The sequence below is a fragment of the Arvicanthis niloticus genome, chromosome 26 (assembly GCF_011762505.2).
Source record: "Arvicanthis niloticus isolate mArvNil1 chromosome 26, mArvNil1.pat.X, whole genome shotgun sequence".
Classification (NCBI taxonomy): domain Eukaryota; kingdom Metazoa; phylum Chordata; class Mammalia; order Rodentia; family Muridae; genus Arvicanthis; species Arvicanthis niloticus.
Window position 1 is genome coordinate 5,518,933 of NC_133434.1, and position 16,390 is coordinate 5,535,322.

The 16,390-nt window shown below is 41.5% G+C and overlaps 1 protein-coding gene across 1 annotated transcript; it reads right to left on the reverse strand.

Annotated features, from left to right (window-relative positions):
• Positions 1–9,610: 9,610 nt before the first annotated feature.
• Positions 9,611–13,016, reverse strand: LOC143438785 (prostate and testis expressed protein 14). Its single transcript, XM_076924474.1, has 4 exons — positions 12,956–13,016; positions 12,194–12,307; positions 11,580–11,738; positions 9,611–9,752 (listed from the first exon to the last, which is right to left on the reverse strand). The coding sequence occupies exons 1-3, from the start codon at positions 13,014–13,016 to the stop codon at positions 11,614–11,616; spliced, it is 300 nt and encodes a 99-aa protein (XP_076780589.1). The 3' UTR covers positions 9,611–9,752; positions 11,580–11,613.
• Positions 13,017–16,390: the final 3,374 nt, after the last annotated feature.

The following is a 16,390-nucleotide window of genomic DNA, read 5'->3' on the forward strand; positions in this document are numbered from 1 at the left end:
GGGGAAGACTCCCAAATTAAAGGACCAGTAAATATCCTCAACAAAATTATAGAGGAAAACTTCCCTAACCTAAAGAAAGAGATGTCCATAAATATACAAGAAGCCTACAGAACTCCAAATAGTTTAGACCAGAAAAGAAATACTTCCCGCCACATAATAGTCAAAACATCAAATGTACAAAACAAAGAAAAAATACTAAAAGCAGTAAGGGAAAAAGGCAAAGTAACATATAAAGGCAGACCTATAAGAATTACACCAGACTTCTCACCAGAGACCATAAAAGCCAGAAGATCCTGTACCGATATCATACAGACGCTAAAAGAACATAAATGCCAGCCCAGACTACTATACCCAGCAAAACTGTCAATCATTATTGATGGAGAAAGCAAAATATTCCATGACAAATCCAAATTTACACAGTGTCTCAACACAAATCCAGCACTTCAAAGGATAATTTGTGGAAAACTCCATCACAAGGAGGGAAACTACAACCTAGAAAAAGCAGGAAAGTAATCTTCCAAAAACCATAAAAGAAGGTAGCTACACAAACATATCTCCACTGCCAATAACAAAAATAACAGGAAACAACACTCATTTTTCCTTAATATCTCTTCATATCAATGGACTCAATTCTCCAGTAAAAAGACATAGACTATCAGACTGGATACATAAACAGGACCCAACATTTTGCTGCATTCAGGAAATGCACCTCTGTGGAAAAGACAGACACTACCTCAGAGTAAAAGGTTGGAAAACAATCTTCCAAGCAAATGGTCCCAAGAAACAAGCTGGAGTAGCAATTCTAATATCAAATAAAATCAGTTTTCAACCAGAAGTAATCAAAAAAGATAAAGAAGGACACTTCATATTCATCAAAGGAAAAATGTACCAAGAGGAACTCGCAATTCTCAACATCTATGCCCCAAATGTAAGGGCACCCACATATATAAAAGACACTTTACTAAAGCTTAAAGCATACATTGCACCCTACACAATAATAGTGGGAGATTTCAACACCCCACTCTCAGCTATGGACAGATCATGGAAACAGAAACTAAATCGAGACACAATGAAACTAACAGAAGTTATGAACCAATTGGACCTAACTGACATCTATAGAACATTTCATCCTAAAAAAAAAGAATATACCTAACGTAACATCTCTCAGGAAGCCCCTGATTCCAGTTGCATTTTTCCTTTTATCCCCAAGCCTTCCCCATACAGCGCCTGCCACGTGGGGTAGTTTCATTGGTACACATCAGGTGGCCTGATAATGCGTAGCAGTGAGACTGCGCAGTAGTTCTGTGGGCGTGGCTCTTTGTGGGGTGTATAAGGAAGTCAGGTGCTAGTCCTGAGACTTGGCAGCCATCCTGGGTGCCATCTTGGGTTGGCTGCCACACCCGCTCCTCACAAGGATATGACAAAACAACCAAACAAGAAAAAAAGTAAGAAAGAAGAATTAAAAAAAAAATACATATAGACATGGAGAACACATTTTTGCAGACACAAGAATCCCATAAATCAAAACAAAACAAAACTGGAAGCCATATATGTAAAGTAAAAAAAAAAAGTTCTGACATTATTATGAGACAAGCAAAACCTCCAAAGTTGCTACAGAGTTCGTTTTGAGTTACCTGTCTAAAGTTGGGTATGGAGCCAACCCTTAGGAGTGATTTGTTTTCAAGCTGTTGTTGGGGGCCGACTTTTAGCAGAAAGTGGCTATCAGCTTTGCAGCCATCTTGAGCCATATACCCTGACATGAGACTTGGATTACAATAGCCTACAACAGCTGAGCACACTCTGATAATCTTGGTTTAGATACCTTGAGTGTGTGAGATTAAAGGTGTGTGAGATTAAAGGTGTGTAACTTAAGAGTGAACTAGAGATCAGATTTAGAGACAAGACCTAAGGGCATGATTATAGGTGTGACCAAAAGGCATGGCTTAGAAGTGAGACATATAAAAGGCAGAGGCAGACAGAGATCAGGGAATCAGACAGAGGAGACAGAGAAGAAGACACTTCAGAGAGTACAACTTGGAGTACAACTTGGAGTAGGAATTAGGCATTAGGTAGCAGGCACTTGGAAGAGAACTTGGAAGAAGTAACTTGGAACTTGGAGGCACTAGGGACTAGGAACTAGGGACTAGGAATTTAGGACGAGAGACACTTAGAGGAAGAGAGACTGTAGAATAAACGGGATTGAAACACACTCTGTCTGGTCTCCATTCTTGGAGTCCGCCCTCACTCTCTCTCTTGCTGAACCCCGACCCGCTGACCAGAGCGGCAGCTTGGACCAGGACACAATGGCCACTAAACGCGAGGCAGCCCGGGCCTCAACATTTTGCTCAGGCCAAGACATTTTTGGCCGCCCAAATGTGGGACTAGTGCGGTTCCCAACATTTTTTGGCACCCATCGTGGGGCTAGTGTGGACCCAACATTTTTTGGTGCTCAACGAGAGGCAGCGAGAACGAGAGATCCAGTGAGGGACATTACCGGAAGAAGGATCTGCTGATTGTCGCAGGAATCTGCGGAGTCGAGAAAGGTAAGGAAAATGGGACAAGAAATTAGTCAGCCTGAATTCAACTCTCTGTTTTGGTTTTGTTTGCTGCTCACATGTGTTAATTTTCTGCCTTTGTTCTTGAATGTTGTCTTTTTTGTTCAAAATAAAAGGAAGCATAAGTTAGAATCCAAAATACAATCAAAGTTGATGCAATGGTTGTAGATCCCAAAAAGGAGTTACAGGACAAAATTTCTACCCTTAAACAACTGAGTTAGAAAAAGAGTATAAGGACTTAAGTAATCAGTTACAGAAATTAAAGACAGGAAAGATGTCTCAAGAGGTAAACTTTGAAAATCCCCTGGCTCCTTGTGTTCCTCAACCAGGAGTCCAAAGACAGTCTCTGTCGTCTAGCTTAAGATTAGCCACAGATCATCCAGAGAAGGGAAACGCTGAGGCTTTCCCTGTATCAGAGACCAGAGACAATCAAGGGGTTGCTTGGAGACATCACACAGGGTTTAATTTTCAAATTATTAAGGAATTTAAAAATGCAGTATCACAATATGGTGCCACTGCTCCTTTTACTCTTGCAATTTTAGAATCTGTGGCAGAGGAGTGGCTGACTCCTAGTGATTGGAATACGTTAGTGAGAGCAGTTCTTAGTGGTGGAGACTATCTTATTTGGAAATCATAGTATCATGAGAATTGTAAAGAGACAGCTAGGAGAAACATTCAGGCAGGCAATGGTTGGTCCTTTGATGCCTTAGTAGGAGAAGGGCAATTTGCTTCTAGTGATAACCAGATGCAATATGACCCAGGTTTATTTGCTCAAATTCAAAATGCAGCCATGAAAGCTTGGCGTAAACTTCCAGTAAAGGGAGACTCTGGTGCATCTTTAACAACAGTCAGGCAAGGGCCTGATGAGCGATTTTCTGACTTTGTTCATCGATTAATGGAAACAGCAGGGAGGATTTTTGGTAATACAGAGGCAGGTGTAGATTATGTGAAACAACTTGCTTATGAAAATGCTAATCCTGCCTGCCAAGCGGCCATTAGACCTTACAAGAAGAAGACAAACCTTACAGGGTATATCAAACTTTGTTCTGACATAGGTCCCTCTTACCAACAGGGCTTAGCTATGGCGGCTGCTATGCAAGGAAAATCAGTAAGAGATTTTTTGGCAAGTAAAGACAAAAAGGCATGTTCTAAATGTGGTAAGCCTGGACACTTTGCAAGAGATTGCAAGGTAGAAAATGAGTTAAGCCAGAGACAGCCCAGAAAACAGCCTGGGCTCTGCCCACGTTGCAAACGTGGAAGGCATTGGGCTAGTGATTGTAAGTCTAAACAAGACGCACAAGGTAACACCCTTTCCCATAATCAGGGAAACCAGAACAGGGGCCAGCTCCAGGCCCCAAACAGACACAAGCCAAAACAGGCTTATGGAGCAGTCAGTGTCCTACCAGCAAACACCAATCCCTTTCTGAACTTAGTCGAGCAACACCAGGAAGAGCAGGACTGGACCTCATTTCTGCCACCCACACAGTATTAACCCCAGAAATGGGACCTCAGTCCTTACCCACTGGAGTGTTTGGACCACTCTATCCAAATGTGTTTGGCCTGATAGTGGGAAGAAGCAGTGCTACTATGCAGGGACTACAAATTTTTCCTGGAGTTATAGATAATGATTATCAGGGTGAGATTAAGGTAATGGCGCAGGCAATTCAGAACATAGTCACCATTCCTACAGGAAAGAGGATAGCTCAACTATTGTTACTTCCATTGTACCCTACTAATCACAAATATAAGAATCCTAAAAGAGGGGATCAAGGTTTTGGTTCCTCTGATGCATACTGGGTACAGCCTATAGTTAAACAAAAACCTATGATGACAATTGGCTAGATGGAAAGGCATTCAAAGGCTTGGATGACACAGGAGCTGATGTGACTATCCTAAAACAAAGTGATTGCCCTGCCACCTGGCCTCTTACCCCAACCTTAACCAATTTAAGGGGTATTGGCCAAAGTCAAAACCCACTACAAAGCTCTAAGTTGCTGACGTGGAAAGATAAAGAAAGAAATACAGGGAATATCCAACCCTATGTCATCTCGGGCCTTCCCATTAATCTCTGGGGCAGAGATCTGTTATCCCAGTTGGGATTATGTGCAGCCCTAATGAAGTAATCATGGCTCAAATGGTAAACTCTGGATTTTCCCCCAGGGAAAGGATTAGGAAAAAGTGAAGAAGGGATTATCTAACTTGGATCAGGCCATAAAGGCTCATGAGTTACATCACCTTAATTCTAAAACTTTAAAAGGTATGTTTAAAATTACCAGAGAACAAGCTAGACAAATTGTTAAACAATGTCAATCATGTGTTAAACTTTTACCAGTTCCTCATTTGGGTGTAAATCCAAAGGGACTGATACCAAACAGTATCTGGCAAATGGATGTTACTCATTATAATTAACTTGGCAAGCAAAAATATGTATGTGTAGACATATACAGTGGTTTCATTTATGCAACATTACCTCCAAAGATGCTACAGAGTTAGTTTTGAGTTAGCTGTCTAAAGTTGGGTATGGAGCCAACCCTTAGGAGTGATTTGTTTTCGAGCTGTACTATAGAGCAAGCAATGGTGAATGCTTTTTTAAAAAAAAAAAAAAACAAAACTGCTTAGTGTTGGTACTGAAATAGACACATTGACCAATGGAATCAAATCAAAGACCCAGAAATGAACTCACACACCTATGGACACTTGATTCTTGATTTTAAAAAAAGCCAAAACCATACAATGGAAAAATGAAAACGTCTTCAACAAATGGTGCTGGACTAACTGGATATCTACATGTAAAAGAATGAAAATAATCCACATTTACCACCCTGCACAAAACTCAAATCCAAGTGGATCAAGGACCTCAACATAAAACCAGATATACTAAATCTCATAGAAGAGAACGTGGGAAATATAATTGAATGCATTGGTACAGGAGAAAAGTCCTAAACAGAACACCAATGGCTCAGGCTCGAAGATCAATAATTGGTAAATGGAACCTCATGAAACGGCAAAGCTTTTGTAAGGCAAAGGACACTGTCAACAGGACAAATCACAGCCCACAGGTTAGGAAAGTATTTTTACCAACCCTACATTTGACAGAGGGCTCATATTCAAAATTTACAAAGAATTCAAGAAATTAGACACCAACAACCCAAATAACATAATTTTAAAATGGGGTACAGAACTAAACAGAATTCTCAAAAGAGGAATCTTGAATGGACAAGAAGCACTTAGAGAAATGTTCAAAGTCCTTAGTCATCAAGGAAATGCAAATCAAAGCAACTCTGATATCCCATCATACACTCATCAGAATGACTAAGATCAAAAACTCAAGAGATAGCACATGCTGGTGAGGATGTGGAGCAAGGGGGACACTCCTCCATTGCTGGTGGGAGTGCAAACATGTACAACCACTCTGGAAATCAATTTGGAGTTTTCTCAGAAAACGCAATAGTTCTACCTCAGGATATAGCCATACCACTCCTGGGCACATACCCAGGAGGTGGTCGAACATATAACAAGGACACTTGCTCAACTATGTTCATAGCAGTTTTATTCATAATAGCCAGAAGGTGAAAACAACCTAGATGTCTCTCAACTAAAGAATGGATAAAGAAAATGTGGTACTTCTACACAATGGAGTACTAGGGCTCCCTGCTCATATGTAGCAGGTGTGCAGCTTGGCCTCCATGTGGGTTCTGAATAACTGGTGTGGGGATTATTCTGAAGCTGTTGCCTGTACGAGGGATATGTTCTACAAGCCAGGCTGCCTTGTCTGGCTTCAGTTGTAGCGGAAATGCTTAGCCTTGAACAGACTTGAAGTGCTGTGGGTGGAGGGAACACCCAGACGGCTCCCACCTACCCACAGGAGAAGGGAAGGAAAGGGAGGAAGGACTATGGGAGGGGTGATGTAAACAAGCAAAAACAAATTAATTAATTTTTAAAAATTAAGGCATTTGTTTCCCAGTAAGACTCCCTTGACAAAAATAACTTTTAATTTATAAGTGGTTACCAATTGGAGAGAGCATCTACTTGAGGGATGGGGACATATGTCCACTTCTTTCAGCCCTAGGACCCATTCTGGTGAGGACCTATGCAGGTCCTGTGCATACTGACAGTTTTTGTGAGTTCTGTTGTGCATAGATCCTGGTGGTTTAGAGGGCCTTGTTTCTTTGGTGTCCTCTCCCCTCTAGCTCTTACACTATATCTGCATCCTCTTCCATACATTTCCTGAGCCCTGAGGGAAAGAATTTGATAGAGACATCCCTTTAGGACTTAGTGATTCAAGGTCTCTCACTCTCTACATGTTGACTGCTTGTGGATCTCTGTGTTCCTATCTGCTGCAGGAAAAGATGTCTCTGATGGCAGAATGTCATTAAAGTTATGTCATTGCTGTATTCCTTTAGCAGAACAATAGTATTTAATATTCCCCGAGGCCCCTGGCATATCTAATCTCAGGTTCTTGGCCACCCAAGCAGCATTGGATATGGGCTCCAGCTCTTGAAGTGGGCCTTAAATCCAATCAGATATTGGCTGGTTATATGTCAAGTTGACATAAGCTAGAGTCATCAGAGAAAAGGAAGCATCAATTGAGAAGATGCCTTAAAAGATTTGGTTGTAGGGCACTTTCTTAATTAGTGATCAGTGGGAGAGGGCCCATCCCATTATGGGTGGTACCATCCTTGGATTGGTGGTCCTGAGTTCTATAAGAAAACCAGGCTGAGCAAGCCAGTAAGCAGCATTCCTCCATAGCTTTTGCATCAGCTCCTGCCTAAACAGACTCAGAAGTTTAATCCAGTATCACATGGTGGGAAGTATGGCAGTGTACAGGCAGATATGAGGCCCTGGACAGGAGTTCTACATTTGGATTGGCAGGCAGCAGGAAAAAAGAGTGATACTGTGACTTCCTTGAGCATTTGAAACCTCATAGGCCACCCCCAGTGACACACTTTCTTCATCAAGGCCATACCTACTCTAACAAGTCCACACCTCCGCCACTCCATATGAGCCTATGGGAGCCATTTTCATTAAAACCACCTTACCATAGGACCCCTTTGTCTAACAACTCAGTTGTATAACCCATTTCCACTACTAGATGTTTTATTTGATGATGAGCGATGTCCACTTGAAGCTCTGTCTACTCCACTATTTGGCAATGTCATTTAGCTCGCTTCCATATATTTATATATTATAAGAAGCTTCTACTATAACAGGATTCTGGAAGACCTCTCAGGGGGCCCTTAGTTCAGCTGTCCCTCCCAGTATTCCCTCCCTTGCTAACTCTTACTCCCACCTCCTTATTTGATTCTCACATTCTAGCAGTACACACTCCTGTTCATCAATAACTATCTATTCTATTTTCCATTCCTAGTAAAATTCATCCCTGCCACCTAGTCTGGTACACTTTCAAAAATAGTTATTGGCCATTTCCATTTCTTTTTTCTTTTCTCCTCCTCCTTATTCTCCTCTTTCTCCTTTTTATCCTTTTCTCACTCCTTCTCCTCCCCCTCTTCCTATCTTCCTCCTCCTCTTCCTCCTCTTCCTCCTCTTCCTTCTCTTCCTCCTCCTCCTCGTCTTTTTTGAAAACTATACGTTTCAGTTACCCATTTATGAATGGCATTTTTATTTCCTTGGTATTTAATTTCTCTCATTTCAGGGAGTTAATTTTGATTATTCAGGCATGTGTACTCCGCTTGGAATACCTACAAATATCAAGAAATTAGTAAAGGGTCATGGGAGATGGGTACTCCAAGAGAGGAAAGTTAGAATGCAGTGGTATCAGGGGTTAAAGGAGAATGGTACAGAAAGGGTTAAATGGGGAGGAGAATGGAAGAGTATGGTAGAGGAAGGAATGTGGAGAGGGATAAATAATGCTATAATTGTATTATTTTTTATTACATTTACTGTATATCTGTCTGTTTCAATAGTGAATGTGGGGAAATGTATGTGCACCCTGCAATGTTCAGTATATGGAGGTCAGAGAAAAACATGAATAGATCCATTTGCTCCTTCTACCATGTGGGTCCGAGGAACTGAGCTCAGATCATCAGTTTTAGTGACAAATAACTTTACCCACTGGCCCCCTAATTGTCTGATTTCAAACTTGAGGTGAAGTAAGGTGACACGGATTGTGAAGGCATTGACCACTAAGTCTGACTGTAGGGAGCCGACAGAAGCCGGCTATCATCCTTGCAGCCATCTTGAGCCATATACCCTGACAAGAGACTTGTTTACAATAGCCTACAACAGCTGAGCACACTCTAATAACATCTTGTTTTAGATACCCAGGATTTTCCCTTGGGTGTGTGAGACTTAAAGGTGTGATTTAGAGCCGAGACTTAAGGGCATGAATTAAATGTGTGATTTAGAGATAAGACCTAAGGGCATGACTTAAAGGGGTGACTTAAAGGTGTGGCTTAGAAGTGAGACATATAAAAGGCGAGAGGCAGACAGAAGAATTATTAAATAGTAGGCACTTGAGACTGTTGTCAGGCAACTTGGATTATACACTTGTACTAGAGACAGGCACTTGGAAGAGAACTTGGAACTGGGAAAGAGACTAGCAACTGGAACTAGGATTAGGACCTGAGACTTGGTACTAGGAAGTACGGACGTGGAGAGAAGAAGAGAGACCGAAGAATAAACGGAATTGAATCACACTCTGTCTGGTCTCTATTCTTCGTGACCATCCTCACTCTCTCTCTTGCTGAATCCTGACCTGCAGACTGAAGCAGCTTGGGGCAGTGCAGGCTCTAACAACTTAGCCCCCAAGGCTTTTGGCAGTGCCTTGATAGAGCAGTCCCCGATATTTTGGCCCCCAAACGTGGGGCAGAGTGGTTCTCGACATCTGACTACTGAGTTCAGCTTTCAGAACCAGCATGGTAGAAGGATATTTCTTATCCCTGAAAGTTCATCTTGAACCTCCACATGTGTCATGGCATGACAACATAGGAACACACACAAAATAAATAAATGCAAATATTGTGTAATTGAAAGTAATCTAGACAACCACACAGGACTGATGAAAAACTTTAAAGGTATACAGTGAGTGAAGAGCATCAAGTTTAATTTATTAAGTTACATGGAGACTACCAAACACATCTAAGCCATATGATGGAAAGACAAGGTATCAGCTTCAAGACAAGGTCAGTAGTAGATTGCTTCCTGACATGCTCCAGAGCCAGGATTCAATGAACAGCACTGAAAAGCAAAGTTATAATGATTTTAGTATTTGTAAGTATATAAATACTCAGATATAAAAATATATAAATACACATTATAATTTATTAATGATTTTAAAGCTTTGGAATTTATTAATTATTTGAACAGGTAAACAAGCTATATCTCTGTGGAGTGGGATGGGATTACTGGCCTTGTTTCCTGTGGACAATATTGTCTGTATTTTCTCAGTTGAGTATGCAATGTGCTAGAAAAAAATTATAAAAATAAAGATGTAAACAACATCAACTTCAAACTTGTGTAATTTACTAGGAATAAAGCTAAACTGGCAATCTTTCCATGTCTACACAAAATAGAATTAGATTCTCTGATGCTGAAGTGTCTTCAGCCCATGTGATGGCTAATATTACTGTGAACTTTATTGTATCAAGGATGTCCAAGACATCCCTCAAACACCTTTCTGGAAGTGTCTGTGACATTTCTAGACTTGATTATGATATGATGCCTCTAACCCAATTAATGATTTAAGCCATGGATTCTTTCACATTTTAAAAAGATTATTAACAGTGTTACAAGCTGGGTTGAAGAAAGCAGTCACTAGGGTTGTTGCCTTGGAGGAGGCTCTACCCTGTACTTGTCCCTTCCTTCTATGTTCAGCTATGTGTCTTACATGTCATGATGTGAATAGTGTTCTACTACATAATCCCAACATAATGAAAGCCTCCAAAATCATAACATAAAATAGATCATTACTGCGTTATACTGCTTTACTCAGGTCACAGTAGTGATAAACCAGATAGTATATGACTTTCATTCAATGAATAAGAACGAGGATATTTGTAGCTGTGTGTATTAGCAATGCTAGTTATGTCCCCCCCAAAAAAAAATGTGTGCATAAGATCTTCATGTAGCTTCTGGGAACATGCCCCCAGTTGGTTCTGATTGGTAAATAAAGATGCCAACAACTAATAGTTGGGGAGGACAGACAGAGGCAGGATTTTAGGATTCCCAGCTTGGGACTGAGAGGAAAAGGAGATTCGCCATGCCTGAATGGGAGAGTGTGGAGGAGAGGAAAGGAGAGGAGAGGAGAGGGGAGGGGAGGGGAGGGGAGGGGAGGAGAGGAGAGGAGAGGAGAGGAGAGGAGAGGAGAGGAGAGGAGAGGAGAGGAGAGGAGAGGAGAGATACCATGCCTGAGAAGAGTGCAGGACAGAGAGGCATAGGCACCATGTGAAGAAGCCAGAAGAGCATGGCCCAGAGGGATGCCCAATTGGATCCAGAGAAGTCAAGATAGAACATAGAATTAGTAAGTAGTAAGTCAGGATTAACTGCATAGAGGTTAGGCAGTGGTCCAGCTATTGTGCTATTTAAGGTATATTAAAATATAAAAGCTGTGTATGTGCCTTTTATTTGGAAACATAAACTACTGAGGGGGGAGTAACCCATACCAGGCTTTATTTATTAATATTTAATACATCAGATATGTACTGGAACTAATGTTGACTAGCAACCTTGGCAGAAGAGGCATCAATAATCTGAAGGTTCATAAAGGGTGGGTGTGAGATCTGTCATATTCACTAATATAAAAACCAGTGTTGATAAAGGTAACAGAAAAGGAATATGGACAGGTGTGGAAAATGTTGCTTCCTGATGGAAGGATGGAGGAAGCAAAGGAAGGAACAAGAATCTAAAAAGGGGAAGCACTGGGGAGTGGGAAGCAGAGAGTATCTCTCTGTCCCTAGCTGAACTGCTGAAACATCAGCAGAGGATGCTGAGCTCAGGCTGGTGTCAGGACTTGGGTGGTGCAGGGAACAGATATTGTGAGAGCACAGGGAAGGGGTAAGGACTCACCTGCAGTAGAATTGAGCAAGAAACGGCCTGGACTCTAAAACTCATTGCAGTGTGATTCATCATGGCAACATGAAAAATCCAGTGTTAGATTATAATGGGTGAAAGTCTTATTTAAGCAGAAGGAGGAACAATCTTGCATCCCAAAGAGGATGTCAACACCTGCACAAGAAGAAAAGCAATAAACACGAACATCTGTGAAATCAGAGTCTCAGTAAATGAGGAGAGTCACCCTCCCCAGTGTAATCTATGCCAGCCATATTGAGGTGATTGTAGTTACCTTCAATCAACCTGTAGTCTGGCCTGCAGGAAAGCCTCCTGTCCCCAAAATTGCTGGGTAGAATTTTACAGTTCAAACCCTGCCATCCCCAAATGTTTCCCAAGAGAGCTTTTCAAGACCATGCAGAGACCACCCCCACCCCACCCCCAAAAAAAGTTTCTTCATCTGGCCAAGACCAGAAGACAACCAGTACCAAGTACTAAAGAGGCTTGTCCTGAGTTTACACAGAAACACGGTCCCCCACACAGTTTCTGCTTTGTTCCTAGGGGTGTAGCAAGTGCTACTTCAATTGTGGGCAGCAAGCAGGATCACCCTGAGGTCACCCAGGCTGACTTACCTGAAGAAACTACAAGTATGCCACATTCCTGGTCACCTTTAGCCTCGCAGGTGGAGTTTCCTTTCTCACAAATGCCATCTGAGTTTAACAAGTCACACTGCAAACATCTCAGAGCTGAAAAGGCAAAAATCAAGAGTAAACACATAGCCTAGATTCCAGCCAGAGCTGAGCCTGTAACTATAATCAATAAATAGGAAACAGTGACCGAGGAAAAAGTTGTTATGTATGCTGAGCTGACCCCTACAGGGTGGCAAATGACCTTGGAACCTAGGAAGGGATTAAAAAGAGACAGGTTTCTCCACTTCAAACACTGTAAATGGACAGGGTTGTAGGGCAGAAGACCAGAACTGTGCTGTAGGAGCTTGAGCCTGCCACCTATGAGCAGACAGGTGCTCCCCATCACCTCATTATCTGCATCCTGTCAAGGATCTTCCTGCATCATTCTCAATGCAAATATAGGCCTGTGAACAGGCCAGCTGGAGGAATTGAGAATATTAGCTTGTTAACACCTGAGAAGGAGAACTGAAGGACTATGAGAAAGAACCCCAGGACCAGAGTTGTGACAAAGAAGATGAGGAATTAGAGAAGTCCCTACTGCGTACAAGAAAGAGCAAGGAAGGAAGGCAGTGTGAGAACATGGAGATGAAGTGTGTAGAGTCACTTATTAAAGTAGTCCAGTCTTGTATCTTACTCCTCACCTCCCAAAACCCAACACACTTCAATAGATTGTCTGCCTGCCGACACCATCTGCCACGATCTCACCTTGCAGGAAGCCCACCACAAAGGAGAGGCCCAGCAGGAGGAGCAGGATATTCTTCCCCATGGCAGTGATTTCCCAGGTAAAGAGAGCAGCAGAGAGCTGGACAGATCACTCAAGCCTCAACTATGCATGCCTATATATGAGCTGAGGCTAGAAGGGAAAGCCAATAGGATCCCAAGACAATGGGCTGAGCATATAGCCTGGGGGAAGCACGGATCCTACGTGCTTCACTGTCTACTCACTTCTACCCGATTATGCAATGGTTCAAATTCTTTTGGAGTCTTGTCTACATATTTATTTCACTAACTTTCTGATGGGGATTAATTGCTGTGACGTTTTTGAGACTGGGTAACTGAAGAGCCTAGAGGGTGCTGCACACTAGGCTATGGCTTACACACAGAAGAAAACTATTAGCCTCAGCCTCTACATCCAGATTTTAAATTCCTGGACTCTGTGTGAGTGATATATACATCTAGGAATACATTTAATTGCTCAATAATTCACTGAAACCCAAATGGCAGGCTCTTGTTCATTGTCCATGCAGACTACAGTCATCTTCCTTGGGGCCAGATAGAAAGACAAGGAAACTACAGGGCCATATAAGGAAAGCATGGTAGGAAAACAGAATGTTCATTCAGGATCCAGTTCTTCCATCATACTGATGGAGTCAGGAAGCTTAAAGCACCACTGATAAAACCAAAATTATACAGAGACCATATCGTTTTCTAGAAACCTATCAAACTAGTGCAAAGACAAAAATAAACTGCTTTCTTAGTACCAAAGACATGTAAAACTTCTCATATCTTCTCTCAATGCTGCTAAGTTGAAGGAATGCCCCTCATATAAAACTGCCTTTGGAGCCACCCAAATAGTATATACACCCATTGTAAAAACAGAGAAGACTCTCCCTTGGGAAGCCCATAACCACACTTGGGTATTGTAGGATCACAGTCCTGTTATTTAAAGACAAGAAAATCATATGATGGCCTCCACTGTGCTGCTCTAGTCTCTGTCTCCTACAAAATAACGGAAATTCCTGTATGTGCTTCAGTTTTTCTGCCATTACAAATAAACTACACTGATGCCAACCCCAGAAACTACTGTTTGTTTTTAAGACTTGGTTTTTTGAGTTAGTTGGTTGAATTGGGTTTGGTGTTTTGGTGTTTTGTTTGCTTGTTTTTAAGACAGGTCAATGGTAGCTATCTCTCCTACTCTTTCGAGTTGACTCTCCTAGCAATTTCATGATATCTTTAATCCTCCAAACTCACAGGCCCATCATGTTGCCTTTAGTATAATGTAATGCTCTCTGACTTCAAGGTCCAGTAATGGCCCCACTTCTTGTGGACATGGATCCTCTCTCTCTCTCTCTCTCTCTCTCTCTCTCTCTCTCTCTCTCTCTGAACAAAGCATATTTCTTAATTTCATGGCATCTCCTTTCCAAATATCTGTTCACTTTTTAACAGGTATGTCTTATTATATGCTTCATCATCTCTTTAAGCCCATGTTCAATGGTTTCAGCTGAACTACATGGGGAAAACAGAAATAGAGGATTTTAAAAAGAATTAAGAAGAGCTAAAATTCAAAATCTCTATATATGGAGCTTTTAAGAATAAAAATTAAATTAGAAAACAATTTATTAACTTTGAAAAAGTGTTGTTAGAGCCAGGTTTGGTATCTCACTCAAACTTTTAGTACATTCTTGCTAAAGACACTTTGGAGGTCACCTAATTAATTAAGTACTGCTCAAGTTCACCTTCAAGAATCTCCACCAGAGCTGGGGAGATAGCTTAGACAGCAAAGCTTTTGCCACACAAATTCAAGGACCTGAGTTCAGATTGCCAGAAAACACAGCAAAGTCTGGGTATGCCTGTGGAATTTTCATGCCATCACTCAGGAGTAGAGATGAGGGGATCCCTGGCTTACAAGCAAGCTAGGGCTAGACAATCAAGGAGCTCCAGGTTGGAAGAGAGACATTTTCTCAAAAATAAGGTGCCATTTACTTGAATAACAGAGCATGAAAGTCACAAGTGGACCTTGAGATAGGAGGAAGGACATTATGTAAAACAATACAAAATATAGAGTAAGACACATGATGAGTCTCTGATGTAACATACCTACATGCATATAACTGTGCATACATACCTTTCTACACATGTACTCATGTATATACCATACCATACCATACCATACCATACAGATACAAAAAGAAACACACAACTCTAATAAATTACCTATATTTTATACCTAATGTTTCAGCCTTGTACTCCATGAATGAGTGTGGCCTTCCCAGCCTTGAGCAGGCTAAACAGACCTTGAACACTTGCCTCAATAGGTCTTATCAACCTGGACAGAGACATCTGCCTTGGATGCAGTTGCAGGTTCCCATGGGAACTTAACTGTTTTGGCTTCCTGAGCTGACCCTGCTCTGCAACATACTCTAGCTGAAGCAGGGGATGTGTTTTGTGATTTTTCCCTTTATATATACTGTGCTTATTATTAAACTTGGAGCCTTGATTAGAACTTTGTCTTGGTTTCATTCTTCTCTCGCCCCCCCCACCTTTTTTCATTTCCAGCCCCCCTTCCAGGTAAACCCAGTTCTCCCATGGCTGATGGAAGAGTACAAATGAGTGTTCGCGCGCGCACACACACACACACACACACACACACACAACTACACACATGCACACACATTCTGCATGTATGCACAAATGCATACCAGTGATAGCTGATTATGTAGTCATCCTGTTGTTAGTTTTTAAAGAAGTTTCACACTGATTTCCATATTGTCTGAGTGAATTTACATTCACACCAACAATTTGTAGGTGTCCTTTTCCTCTCCTGACACTTCTCTAACTTAGCCAACTACAACATCTTAAAGACCAACCTCTTACATGCTTGGATTCAGAGACCATGCGTTAGCACTGCTGATACACTGGTGACTACCATCTCTAACAAGCAGATTGTGAGCTGTCAGATTTCTCATCTTTTTATGCTCTCTCTAACATAGGGTCCTTTCATAAAAAAGAATTTTCCTCTTCATGCCCTAGCTGCAAATATACAAAAACAAAATCTCCTGGATTTTGCAGCAGTTATCACAACCTAGTAAGAAATAGGTGACCTCAGGTCCAGATCCAGGGCTTTGAGTTGGCCCACCTTAACATCTACCCGATCTATGAGCTCCCAAAAGGCATGACAGCCTGTTCAACAGATCCAAAACTGCAGTATCTTCATGACACAAGACAACAACAGGATATCCAAGATGAGTCCCTGTGAGGATCCAGTATAGATAATGTAGCAGAAGCCAGAGGTCTTGAACCAGACCAATGACTCATTGCAATGAATATTTGCAAGTAAAGATGTGTAGACTATATGTGGACAAAAAAAGATGTGTGATACACTGCAGCTTATAAAACAAGATTTTTTTTTTTATTAATTCT

Excerpts from the sequence above, each read along its gene's own strand:
- LOC143438785 (XM_076924474.1), bottom strand. The coding sequence starts at position 13,016 with ATGGGGAAGAATATCCTGCTCCTCCTGCTGGGCCTCTCCTTTGTGGTG. Across the intron at positions 12,308-12,955 it reads TGTGGTGGGCTTCCTGCAAG|CTCTGAGATGTTTGCAGTGT; the intron begins GTGAGATCGTGG and ends TTGCCTTTTCAG. Across the intron at positions 11,739-12,193 it reads CATACTTGTAGTTTCTTCAG|GTGTTGACATCCTCTTTGGG; the intron begins GTAAGTCAGCCT and ends CTTCTTGTGCAG.